The sequence below is a fragment of the Cyrtonyx montezumae genome, unplaced genomic scaffold, assembly GCF_038088225.1.
Source record: "Cyrtonyx montezumae isolate F1298 unplaced genomic scaffold, pur_monq_1.0 scaffold_2, whole genome shotgun sequence".
Taxonomy (NCBI): domain Eukaryota; kingdom Metazoa; phylum Chordata; class Aves; order Galliformes; family Odontophoridae; genus Cyrtonyx; species Cyrtonyx montezumae.
Genome location: NW_027071936.1, coordinates 16,859,023 through 16,872,891, shown reverse-complemented (window position 1 = coordinate 16,872,891; position 13,869 = coordinate 16,859,023). Strand labels below are relative to the sequence as shown.

The window sequence follows — 13,869 nt, the reverse complement described above, 5'->3', positions numbered from 1 at the left end:
TTACTTTACCAAACTTTGCTACTCAGTACAGGATACATTTGTTCAATCAAGATTGGTTTTTAGCATTAACCGCAAGCACTACTATGAAATGCTACTGGTAAAATAAAATTGCATGTTAGGTTACCTGACTCATGGTTAGTAGGCAAAGAGCAGTAAAATACCAGTATAAAGCCATAACTGTGTAAAATACTGCCCTAGGGGTAGCAAGACAGCAATAGAACTTCCTCAGCTTAAGAGCAATGAAATTACTCCACCATCTAGGAAGCAACTTTATTTTTTTATTTTTTAAACTTGAGGGTATACTAAGGCTTGGGGAAAAAAAGCATTTTAGACAAAAAAAAGTTTAAATTTCCCTGGGGATTTTACCCTTTCCCATTTGCCCTTAGGTATGCTGCAGTGCTTTAGATTGTTTCTCTGCCTGCCAAGTACATCACAGGCTATCAGCACCACCCAAACAAACGTTTATACGAGAATATCTTGACAAATAATGATAAAAATCCATACATCACAAGTTCATCTGAGGTAACCTATAAGTATGATATATACAAAAGATGCCCTCCAAACTATTCTATCTACAAGTGGCTGCTAAAAGAGACAAAGACTTTGACTCTAAGTCATGCTCAAGTCTTGCTTGATGGGGATGTGTCAAACCTTAATCACAGATTAATATTGGTTAAGTTAGAGCATACAAAGAGAAAACCATAAAATGTATTAAATGAAGTAACGTATATACTAAAATAAGACATTCTAGTGGAATTCTAAGCATTTCAATCCTCTTTATCAATTTGCTTAATTATAGCAGGGGAAAACTACAATACCATCCTACAAAGAGCTATTTGAGAATTATTCAGATCTGTGAAGTTGGAGCTAGAACAGTAAATTTAAAGGAATTTTTATATCAACTACAAACGTACACAAAACACGGACATATAAAAGCGAGGTGACTGAAGATATTTTTGTAACCTTTAAGGCTGGCACCATGTTTTTTATACAGGAAAAAAAGGCAACAAACTCTATTACAAACCTTTTCCTCTTTAAGACTAATAGTCTGGTCTGCAAAATTCAGAACTTATTCAGGGGAAACATATATATACTGTGCAATATAACTTGTTTGCGTTCCTGAAAATACAAGATTACCTTACATGCTTCTCAGCAGCTCACAGTTCTTGAATATTACTAATCAACTTCAAGAAAAAAAATTTTTTGAACATCTACGCTTTTGTAGGGACAGCCAGTACATTTTCAAATGCAGAATTTCTGGGTTAAAGCTCACAAGCAGAAAGGTAACTTCCATGCCACAGTTCATAACATTTCTGGAGGGACAAATAAAAGGAAATGCAATGAAAGGAATTGCTGCACATTCTACTTGTATTTCTCACTCCTCCCACATTGACTCGCAGTTAGAGGAAAGAATAGCACAGCATCACAGCTCTTCATTCCAGCACCAACTTGATAAGAAGAACCTGAAACATTTCTGCTAACATCTAAGGCTGATTTAAGTCAAACTTCAAGTGACAAGAGTGTCACTTTATGATAGAGAAAAAGAAACAAAAACATTTTGAAGCTTCTAATTTAACAAACTCAGAAAACTACAGTACTGATAGAGAAATAGAAATATTTCACTTTTGAAGTTTCGAAACAAAATTCCAGCTGTCAGTCTGAGGTCCAACCCTCCCAGGTCTGCTCTAGTTTGCAATGTTCCAGCAAAGAAAGTCACCAGGGCTCTGGATTGATAGCAACTGATCAAGCAAGCTCTGATAGTTTTTCAAAGGGTTTTCAAAATAGGTTAAGATACACTAACGTTATCTTAAAGTCACCATATGCTTAATTAAATACATATTTTTATAACTCTTCATTTCTTTTCTTAACACTATTAAGACTACTGGAATCCGCAACAAACTGAACTGGAACTCAAAGCTGACTACAGCATGAGAATCAGTAAAAGAAATAAGGCTAATATTAAATTAAAAACACGTGCAACAGAGTAGTAAGATACTTCATAATGTTCCTAAACACACTGCAATATTTTGCTTTGACCTAATCCCTAGTAAAATAGAGCACTCCTACATTTTTGCTATCTGTAGAATAGTATGAAGAAAATAGAAGTCATTTCATAAATAGATGATTTAGGTATAAAATAAAGATCATACTTACATTTTGACAACTCGGTACATCTCAATGGAATCACAATACTAGGTTTGCAATTGCTTTTTTGTAGTCATATGTGCCCTCTTAAGCCAAGCAATGGCATACCAAATTAAGGATTACAAGTCATTTTTTGCTTCATAGATCTTCCTGTTAGATTTAGTATACCCTGAGTTACTGGAAGGCTAAGTGTGGTTCCCTACAACATTATCGCTAATACATGCAACAAGTGAGGTAGGCCCTTACATTCACTTGAATAAAGCAAAAATTATTTTCAGAAAGTAATGTTAACACTAGAAATGGAAAGGTCTCCCTTATGTTTTCCTTTGAGTTATATATATATGTATTTTAATTTTGAGACTTGGATATAAAAAGTAGCAGTATCACAAATGGTCAATCACGTTGACTACTGAGATGAAGGAATCGGTTTTAAAATTCTGGGTCCAAACAATTTGACTGTTCCAAGAATCCATTCTCCAGCCTTTCTTCATACACTGCATACAGCCACTCTGGAGAGAGTTCTTCAGAGTTAGTTCTTCAGTTAGAAACAAAAAGAAACCCTAGTAACAACAGATCTTGTACTATTAAGGCAGCAAGAGCTGACATTAGATTGCATGAAGAGACCTCTCAACAGAGCTCTGTACAATGAATATTCACATTTTGTCTTTAAACATACTTGAAACCAAATCTGAGTTTGTTAAATTAGAAGAATATAAATCTGGTATTTTTAAGAATCAGGAAAATAAATGAGAAATTACCAGCTACAGGAAATGCCATGGAATGTTTGAACATCCTGCTACTTCAGCATAAGATTTACAGACAGTTACTAAAACGTAACTCAAAAATATGCTTATCATAGTAGGTAAAAAGTACACTGTAGCACAGCTAGAAGAGGTGCCTGATCCCCATTTGGCCACCTGACATATGATGAACAAGGCTTTAAAAAGTCTTCCTATTTCCAAGGTGAGTTCATTTAGCAGGGTATGGTAGGGAAGTCATACGTCTGCCATTAGAAGCTCCTTCACCAATCCTGAGTAATGGGTGAGGAAAGAAAAAAACAGAAAAACATGTGGGAAGTTGAAATCCAACCAACATCCAACCACTGCAAGAATTGACCTTGTTTATGCCTGGAACATGCTTCCCTTTGTCTTCTTAATTAATGTGGATACTCCCTTAGTGTTGGTGCAATTAATAGCCCAGCTTCATTTGTCCCTGAATTTCCAATTGTTTCCTCCACAAAAAGAATCTTATTTTCAGTAATGGTACCCACTTAAGCTGAAAAGGCTTTTAACATTCACAGCTACATTGATTTATGCACACATAATTAAGTCTACCTGGGGAGGCTGAATAGTTTTTTGTTTTAAAAGTGCTTATTCCTATTACCAATTTATTTAAACAAAATTATCTTCAATCCTTATAAAAATTGAGAAAGCACTTAATAAAACAATTAAATCCACTAAGTCCACATGGAAAAATACATCTCATTATTTGGGTCATAAACATTTATGTACATCAGTCACAAACAAAGAAGTTTTGAGCATTGTTTCTCCTGTATTCTCTGATGCATGATTAAAAAGGATCAAGCAATACAGTAAGGGACTATGAAGAAACCATGATGCACAAAGTTTATCAGAGCAATTTCATAACAAAAACTTGAATGACTGTACCTTGGTTCTGTTAAAGTGATTGCTGAAGTTTAAATTTGACCTGCCAGGTGTAACTCAAAAACAGATGGTATTTTCGTATTCAAACTGACTCATTCTATACTTCAGTAGGATCAAAAGCTTTCAAAGGAGTTTAGGGTATCAGCTGCTAGAAGAATCACCCTACAAGATATTTCTCTAGAAGGTGAACAGCTGATGGCTTGCATAAAGCCACTGGGCTTCTCACAAGATCAGTGATTTCACAGCGCCATGCATCTCAAGGCAATTCAGTATATCTCCAGCTTTCTGCTGGTTCTGACCTTCATAAGTGTGCTTTTTTCCACCTTTCTCTTCTCTACACACAAGAAGTTTGCTTTTAGAAATACCCAGAACTGCTGGGAATAAGAAACACAAAGCTTAAGCTGTGACTTATTGTGACTGAGACAAAAAATATATATCCACATCGAAGAGTCTAAACATCAAGAAAGCATTTTATAGCATTACTCAACTGAGCACATTGGATACCTCGCCCACAGATTAAAAAGCTACTAAAAGACAAGAAGAATTTTTTATCTGATGTCCCAGTACTGAATGACTGTAATTACTGAAAAGAGTTCTTGATTTGTGGAGTGCAGATGGCTCTCCAGACTACTAAAACTCAAGGAGAAACTCAAAACATGTTTCCATACACAAAATTCTTTGCTTCCTTCCAGTCCTTTCTGCTATTAGATACTAATATGTACCCCTTAGATATAGATACCCCTCCTGAAGTCTAGGACTCCCCCTACCACTACAGCCTTCTCTAGAATGTGATAAACATTCTTACATACTCTGCTGCTATCCCAAACATCTCAAAATTATAGCCTGTGTCCTGCTATTTTACTTAGGTCTTGAGAAAAAACAGAGAAAGTTAAAATGGTTCTCATCAATTCTTTTGGCAGTACAAGCTAGTAGTAGTTCATTTGACCGTGAATCAGAATCTCTGCCATGAAAGTTTAGAAAATAAAAATACTCCAGTCACATACCTTGAAGCTTGACATTAGAAAAGACACACACAGTTTTCACCAGAATTGCTATAGTAACTCTTTATCATGTACACAGAACTGGAATATTTCAGACTAAAGCAACATCACTTCCACAGACATTTCACATACAGGAAAACAAGAATCTCATGAAAACAAGTATCAATCATTAATACTTCATCCACTTCTAATGCAGATTTGAATGGCTGCCAAAGAGGGGGGGAGAAGCATCTGTGGGGCTGCTGTATCTCAGAGCTCTACATAGAAAGCTCATGTATGCTGACATGAGAAAGCCTGTTGCAATAGTGATAGGTTAGGGAGAGGATATAACTAAAAAGTAAAGAATTGGCTAAGACAGTCACGCCGAAACATCATCCCACCGTACATTTGTATGTCAGTATGTTTTACTTCAATGATTTCCTAAAAGATCCCTATCTTCCTTTGCCACAATACCAAATACAGCTTCCTAGTTTTTATGTGGACTTTATTTCTAAACAAGAATTTGAAAACAAGTTGTCTTCCTTCATTGAGACAGTACAATCCTCATTCAAGTAACTTCAGAATTGAAGCTGAAGTCCAGTTTTGACAAACATACATACCATTATATTGAATAGGAGATTAGAATTTATTTGTAAAAACTTATTGGGGGACAAAAAAATACAATACTGTAACATATATATTAAGTTTAAATATGCTTTCTACCTTTCAAAAATAAAACAGAACCATGAGCTTTCTCAGAAATTAAATAAATCAAAACATTTGTGGTTTTTAGTTAAGTTTCTTCCCACTTGAATTATGAAAATTTTTTCTTTTCATTTGTATGCTGAAGAACAGTAAAAACTCAATGGCTGAAAAGGACGTTACTAATATTACTAATGATATTCAGTATGAATGAGTATTTGTACCCATTAACTATATACAGGTCGGGTCAATTAACTGCTTGCTTTCTGAAAATCATGGCAAAGAAATAATTAATACACTGAGCATAAAAACAAATCAAATTTAGCTTTGATCTTGCACGGACTTAAAAAAAATGTTTTCGAAAGTTTTCTACGCGCTTCATTCATCAGCACAGAAATTGTAATCTTTGAAGCAAGAAAGTCTACCAATGCTTTCCATTCTAAATTTCTTAAGGATACAGAAAGGAACAGAGAAAATATGTATATTCATGGGAAAATGAAACTCCCGCAGACTATTTTTCAGGCAGGAAGCAATTTGGTATATTAGAATCTGTTTACATACTGGTAACATAATACTTAAAAATCTCTTAATAAACTTGTTCGGATTTTCAACTAAGCTTTCAGTAACACTTCCAAAATCATACTTATGGAAGTTATCTGGACCTAAGTTTCTGTTTAAGAGGAAGACACCTAATATTTAGCAGTTTAAGAAATGCAAATTGTCAGCATAGTCGAAAGAAGAATTTAGCAGAACACTGATTACATTCAGTAGCTGCCTATAATCTGAATCTATAATTAAGAGGCATGGCTGCGTGCAAGTAGTGACATTTGAGAGTTTGCCTAGGTATCCAGGACAGCTGCACATGACTGACAGATACAACAACAATCTTAACAGCAGACTCCAGCCCTTGTGTGTACAACTGCTAGAGACTAAGCTGGAGACTCAATCTTCTCATGCAGAAACATACCTGTCAGCAAGCAATGTACTTGAGCTTTAGGAGTCTACAATGAGTTGAAGAGCATTTTAAGTGCACTAAGAATTGACTTAACCTTCATTGACTACTAACAGTGCTTGGCACCTTTAGTGTCACTACCAACACACAAAACATCTTGATCTCCAAATGTCTCATGCCAGTATCCCTCCTCACATGTGCATTTGTAAGAATTATTTCTGGTCTCAAGCAGCCAGTCAGAATAACTGAGTAAACACCCTCCAGCTGCAACATGAACATATTGATTTGAAGAAGAGGAAAAGCACTATTAAGGATGAACAATGAAACGATGATGGCAAACAGATGAATGTGTTTCTACTGAGGAAAAACTCTGAAGTGTTATATCATAGGAACTCTCATGCTACATGTAAGCACATCCTGGTACTGATACCTGTTTTCTGCTTGATCACATAGGGCACAGAAGTTAAAATTCTTTGCAATTCTTTGAGAGTTTTTTTTTTTCCTATAGCTCTCATCCCACTTCTTTTACAGTAGCGGTTAAGCTTTTTCCTGCCTGTCTTCTCCTAAAACAGATGACACTGAATGTTACTATCTCTGCTGTGGTACTTAGCCTACAGATACGTCAAGGCATTTCACGTAGAGAGGTGAGCTTCAAGCACTGAGAAGCTGTTTACAGGCATTAAGCAAGGGTCTGAGGTGAGGGAAACAGGGATCCAGTCTCAGGGCGAAGGCATGTGGGCAGCAGCACAAGTCAACATCAACTTACAGGGCATCCCACAGGCTCAGATAACACCCTCAGGTCCTCAGTGGAGCTTGTTTGGAGCAAGAGTGCCACACAGAATTAGTCTCTCTCTTCACTGACTGCCAACGGCACAAAGGCTTCAGATATCTCTGCACAGGCCACAAGCCAAGAGCCCACTTACTGTAAAATACAAGCACTACGGAGAGGTAGTTATTCCAAGTATCATATAGACTATATACATCATACTAAATGGAGCCTGGTACTCTGCAAAGGAGGGTGTCAAAAAGTCATACAGCAGTGATACACTGCATTCAAACAGAGTGTGAAGAGGATTTGTAACACTAAAACTGTTTTTCAACAGAAAGGGATGCGTAGAAGCAAAAAACAAAAACAGGAAAATGTTTCCTTCCCTTAAAAAAAAATAAAAATCAACAAGGCTGTAATGATTTGATCTACAATTATGATTCCAAAATATCAAAAAACACCATCATTAATTTTGGCTCAGACAACTCACTTCAATAAGACCATCCCCCAAACCAGAGTTTATGTTCTATATTGTATCTCGGGTATACAAAAATCAGTTCTTTCAAGTGATTTCACTGAGCTAGGATTTGGTATTGGTTTCCCCACATTACCCCCCTCCCTCTGTTTCTTTGTTCTTCCACATCTCTTTACCCTGCAACCCAAGCTACTGACATAGATTTTGCTATACCAAGTACTTCTTATTTGCTGGTATATTTCTACATTAGAACTGAAGTTAGAACCCTGGATTTCCACATCTTAAATTACAACTCACAAGACAAAGTTCTACTATTCTTAAATACTGCAGAACTAATGCAAGGAGCATGTATAATTAATCACAACAGCTAGCAGCACAATATTTAAAATAACCGAGGCCTTCCTGGATTATAGCAACATTATTAGTATGTGATTAATAAGCAGTTGAAGAATTGCATTTGCTACACATTTGCTAAGTTATTTTATCTTGCTTTAAAGTTGGGTGGCAAAGTTTCAAGTCATAGTTAGGAGATTTGCTTTATTCAGTACCACGTTGTTAACCTTACCATCTGGTCAGACAGCTGAGAGAACTCAGACAACCGTATGAGGCCCCACGTTTTTCTCTGGGGAAGTATTTGTCTTACTGAATTATGCAATGGTTACATACAATGGTTAAGTTTCAAACTTAATGCAGTATGATAAAAAAATACATCAAATTACGTTGCAGATAAACTGAGTTTTGTTTGGCCTTAATTTATGTAGGAAATAAGATGGCACTTACTTGAGGACCAGGCTGACCCTGAAAAATAAGAAAACCATAATGTTACAGAAATCTATGACAAAGACTAACTCCTTAAACAATAGCAAATAGTTACAGTACTTTATATGAAAGAAATAATAAACAATTCAGTAATGATAATGAAATCAGAGTCTGGAATTTTAAGTTAAATATTTAATTTCAATGTTTTAATTCAAACTGATTAACTTTGCTGAAACTAAGTGACTCCAGAAATAACTAATAATAACATAACTGAACCTGTATTTGAGAAACATCATACTTCATGCTGTAACAACAATACAAATTAGAAAGACCAAATTTAATAATTCTTAAGTGAGAAAGAATCTGCATACTGAACTGATGTAGAAGTAGGTACTGGGTGCTCTTCCTCCATTATGGCTCATGCCCATGATTCAAGTAAGTGCTAACATCTGCCTATTGAACAGACAAAATCTAAAAACCGCAGGAACAGAAGGCTGAAGAAACAAGACTCTTTTTGTCATTCTTGCAAGTGGTACAGTTTCCAACAAGTATTATCTGGTATTTAAACCAGAAAAGCAGCAAACAGTGAACCCTGAACTCGGGGGTCAGCTCAAGAGGCAGTTTGGGAATGTATTCATCCTCATCTGTCCCTTTACTTACCAATGTAACATTTGGGACTACCTTTGCACAAATGGAGAGACACCTACTGCAAAGTGAGGAATTGTGTACATCCCTTGATTCAGTAAGTGCTTCCAAAGCAGACTTCCTATCACTAATGTCGTGCTACTCTGGGAAAGTCAGTGATAGTCTTCAACAGTTATAGTCTACTCGTTACAAATTATTTGTATGGAGTAGAAACATACTGCAACACAGTATAGCAGCTGTGACTATGAACCACAGGCATTCAGTCAACTTGCACTGAGTCAGAAGTCTGCCTCCTTTAAAAGGGGCAAATTCTTAAACTACAAGGGCTAGTCTAGCTGTTTTTGACATCCTGTGAACTACATAGGTTGCCCCAAAAGTAATGCCCTCTATTTATTTTCATGGAAACCACAACAGATACAAAGAACACAATAGCACTATTTCATAGAGCAAGTTCTCAGCTACAAAATACTTTTTCAATTTAGTCTTCACCATTAGCTGGGCGTTTTCACCAGCAACAAACAAGAGCCTGTGTGCCACATTCACAAAAATCTGCACAAGGAGAGATGTGACTAACATCACATCTGAAACACTCCATTTGCTGCCTCACTATGCTCACTCCCACAGTCTGGTCTCCATAAATATTCAGCAAACAGTGCTGTGAGCGCCATTTTCTCCTGCATAGAGGAATTCAATTCCACACCTTCGCTTCATACACACTTCCATGTCACAAGGCATTTTGTCAGACTGTCACCTGTCACACAGAAACGAGATGTAACAATATCGGTGGTAAGGTTCAGCCTCTTACTGCCATACCACCACCATCTGCCTCTGAGATTGTGGGCCAACAAAATAAAATTGGAGGCATTACTTTTGGAGCAGCCCTCTTGTTTACTGTGTACAGTTTTTCTTTAGTTTTCCACGTGGAAAGGAGGACATGGGCATTCCAGTGGACACCACGCTGAACAGGTCAACAGCATGCTCTAGTCACAAGAAAGATCAACAGTATTCTGGGCAGCATTAGGCAAAGTACTGCCAGCAGGTTAAGGGAGATGATCCTTTCCTTCTGCTCAACACTGGTGGGACCTTGCTTGGTGTGCTGAGTCCAGTTCCAGGTTCCACAACACAGTCTAATGTGAAGGCACTATTGGGAGTCAAGTGAAGAACTGCCATGATAACTAAAGGCTGAGGGAGCAGGGACCACTCAGCCTGAAGAAGCAAAAACTCAGGGCACAGGCTGCCCAGAGACTTTGTAGAGTCCCCTTCCCTTGAAATCTTCAAAAGCCACCTGGACACAACCCCTGAGCAGCCTGTTCTGGGTAACCCTGCTTGAGCAGAGGTCCCTTTTCCACCTCTATTAGTCAATGATTCCATGAGATTTTAAAAAAAATGCATTTCACCAAACACAAGCTACCTATAAGAAAAGCAACTGAAAAAATAGTTTTTTTTTTCTGTGCTAATTAAAACAAAACAGAAAAGTGTGTTCTTAATTTACATGCAAACTTAAAACAAGGAATATAAGATATCAGAAATGTTAGAGAGGAATTAGTGAAAATACAGTTATTGAAGCTAACCTAATCCTTACACTGAAGGAGGCCTCAAGCATTCCTTGCCATAGAGAATGTAATCTTGTATTAGTTCCTTATGAGAATATTGCTGTATATGGGCTTTCAGATTTGAAAAAAATGAAAAGAAGTTCGCCAATTCTAATATATATATTTCATAATGGCTCAGTTCTATGAAATTACATATCTCACTGGCTTAATAACCATGCCTGGAGTCCTCAACTCTCAGTTTTTACCCTAATCTTCCCACCACTGCAAGCTTTAAGCCATTATATGCTCCACTTGATCCTAAAATCACTGGAATTGCTTACTGATGCAATATTGAGCAAGCTGCACAATAAATTGATATAAATGAACTGAAACCTATACAAGCAAACTTTCATATATAAAAAAATCACAATGCATTTGTCTCTCAAGTATATTCAAAGATGTAATACATTTTATCTGAATCATGAAAGGGATTCCACGATATACAAAAAAAACCCTCTATGTCTGAAACTGACAAAATGATGATTTAAAGCTGCAGAAGGCAAACAGAGAAGAAAATAAAATGAACCAAGGAGAGTTGAAAACTGACACGTTATTCTTCATGCTTATTTAAGACATGTAGGATAATCAGTGTTCACATGGTATATGCTATGTATAAGGTAAGAGACAAATACATAATACAAGCACACTGATATAAAAGTAAATGATAAAGTCACGCTCCTATGATAGTGTTTTTTTTACCCTCAACAGCACAACCAGTCTGCTGTTGTGCATTTATAATTACTAGTAGATCATACTTGAAATATGGAAAGAAATTAAATCTTTAAAGGACGGTTTTTCATAGTGACCCAGAACTGAGATAATGAGAAATATAATAGTTGAGTTGCCATTAATTTATGTAGGCCTTCTACCTTGCAGTCATCCAGCACTTAACTGAAATTGCAGGTGCTGAATATAGAAGTACTCACAGCAAGATTTTTTAATCCTGCTAGCTACAATCCCCTTAAACCTAAGAAGAACTCTGCCTTAATGAAGGTTATTATTTCCTGTTTTTAGTTGTTCTCAAATCCTTCAATGTTTTTGGGCACTCCTGGATACTCCTTGCCCTACTAACTAGCAAACAGTTGCAGTATAATTTTCTCACTGATGATGCTCTAAGTGGCATTAACAAGAGGATGCAGCAAGCTCTGTAGTACATAAATCATCAGCTCCACTTGAGAAGGTACAGGCACTAAGAAGCTCAACAAGTGTAAGACAAAGAAGGTGTAGTTCATTTTGCCTTTTCTCATTTTCAAACACTGTGAAACAAAAAACAACTTTCAATTATAATCTAGCATTACACTTCTTTGGAGGAAGCTCAGTTAATATGCTTGTGCTCCTAGTAGGGCTTCAAGTTTACTGAAATCACTCTGATTCAGTGTTAAATGAATTAGCCCTAATGCACATTGCTTGTGGATTAAAAGGTTTCAGCTAGACCTATTTTTCTTAATTTAGAATAAAAACAAAAATAGGTAAAATACTCTCAAAGATTGAAAAGACTTTGAGAAAGTCAGCATTACTCTACTTTAAAAATATTAAACAAAAGAATAAAGGATAATTCATTAGTGTTAAACTCAGATACCAGTTGAATACTGAAATGGGAATATATTAACATATAGATGGAGATTGTTTTAGATCCCAGTGAAGGTGAGCAGGATTTGTATTAATACAGTTGATAGTACAGTTAAGCTATATACATATTTTAAAACAGAGTAACTTATGTAGTCTTCATTCATTTGACAACTGAAGCCTAACCTTCCTCAGCAAAAGACCTTGCACACTTTCATATTAACTAGATCTCAAGAAATGTCATGAACTTTGCTCAGATCCATACTCCACAGGTAGTTTTGGTCTACTCTCTAGAATCAGATCAGGTTTTGAAAAATTTATATGGGTTGCTATCTCTTTTCAGTGCTATTGTTTCAAGTGATTGCTCTGAGTAAAAGGCAGAATAAAGAATGAACTCCTCTTGTCCTTCCATAGATGCATCTCTTCAAGGCTAACAAAGTTACATTGGTCATGATATAAATGATGTAAAGTCAGGGACGCACAGAAAAGATCACCTGCTCTAAAAGAACCTGAACACATGCAATAAACTAAGCGGGGCTTAATTTTGTTCAAATTTGTGATTAAAAAAAGTATCAGGAAGCAGAAAGCCTGAAAGGACCTGAAAGAAGTCTGCAATTCCTATCAGCAGTCCCAAAATAGACTGGGACACCTCTCTCAACAGAGTATGCTCATGTTCTTCAGCTTGAGTTGGAAAATTTAATAGGGTTTCATTTGTTGTTCTTAAATCTATTTCATCTAGTGCACTGTGACTCCCCACAGTCTGTTCTCTATGCATTTACAGAGTGGTCCCCAACACCATTAATTTATCTGGTGTATTTACTCAGTTTATCAGCATTGTTACAGTACGTGCAGCTGCATAATCTGTCATGCTTTCAGGAAAAATTTCAGAAGACTTCCTTTTATATTTCCATTCACCAACTTAGTATGCTATTTGGCAGGAAAGAAAGGGGTTAAGTTTGACAGCCAAGTCTAATTACCTTAAGGATTTGTACAGTTGGTTGTTAATCACCTCCACACAATTTAAACTAATAGCTGTGGGTATATAAATGACGCTAAAAGAGGAAGATAAAGATATACAGTGTAGGCAGACCAAGACGAAGTCAACAGGTGAGCTATTAATCTGCTAGAAGAAGAGATTAAAGGATGTCTATTAACCAGAAGCAGCAAACACTGCAATAGAAAGAAACCTCAGGAGCATAGGAAAAATTCTGAAGAAAATGGAAGTTGATGTTGAGGGTTAACAAGTTGAACTTGCAAAGGAAACGGGTTTCTAGTAAGTGAAAGAACAAAAGATGCGTTCAAGGTATCAAAGAACAGGGTGATCCTGGAGAAGGAGAAAGAGTAGCAGAAAATCATACATTAGGAACTGTTAGCAGTTGATCAGAATGCCTCACATCAAATAACTTACTTCAAAGAGCACCTTACTAAAGAATACTGGGATAGCATACAGATACATGGGGCTTTTCAGATATAATCAGCCAATAAAATCTAGGTAGAGAAACAAAATAATACAAAAAAGCAAACGTGCAGAAAGAGGAAAGCAAGAGCCATGGATATGTTGCCAGAAATAACATCCTGCCACCCTACCTCACTACCCTTGTGGGACCATCATCTGGACAAAGC

General features: G+C 36.5%; 1 protein-coding gene across 1 annotated transcript in view; it reads right to left on the bottom strand.

Annotated features, from left to right (window-relative positions):
- Positions 1-13,869, bottom strand: part of COL25A1 (collagen type XXV alpha 1 chain) — a 284,645-nt gene that overhangs the window by 105,112 nt on the left and 165,664 nt on the right. Inside the window, exon 5 of the mRNA XM_065736495.1 lies at positions 8,465-8,482. Coding sequence (XP_065592567.1) covers positions 8,465-8,482 — 18 coding nt within the window. The remainder of the gene's footprint in view (positions 1-8,464; positions 8,483-13,869) is intronic.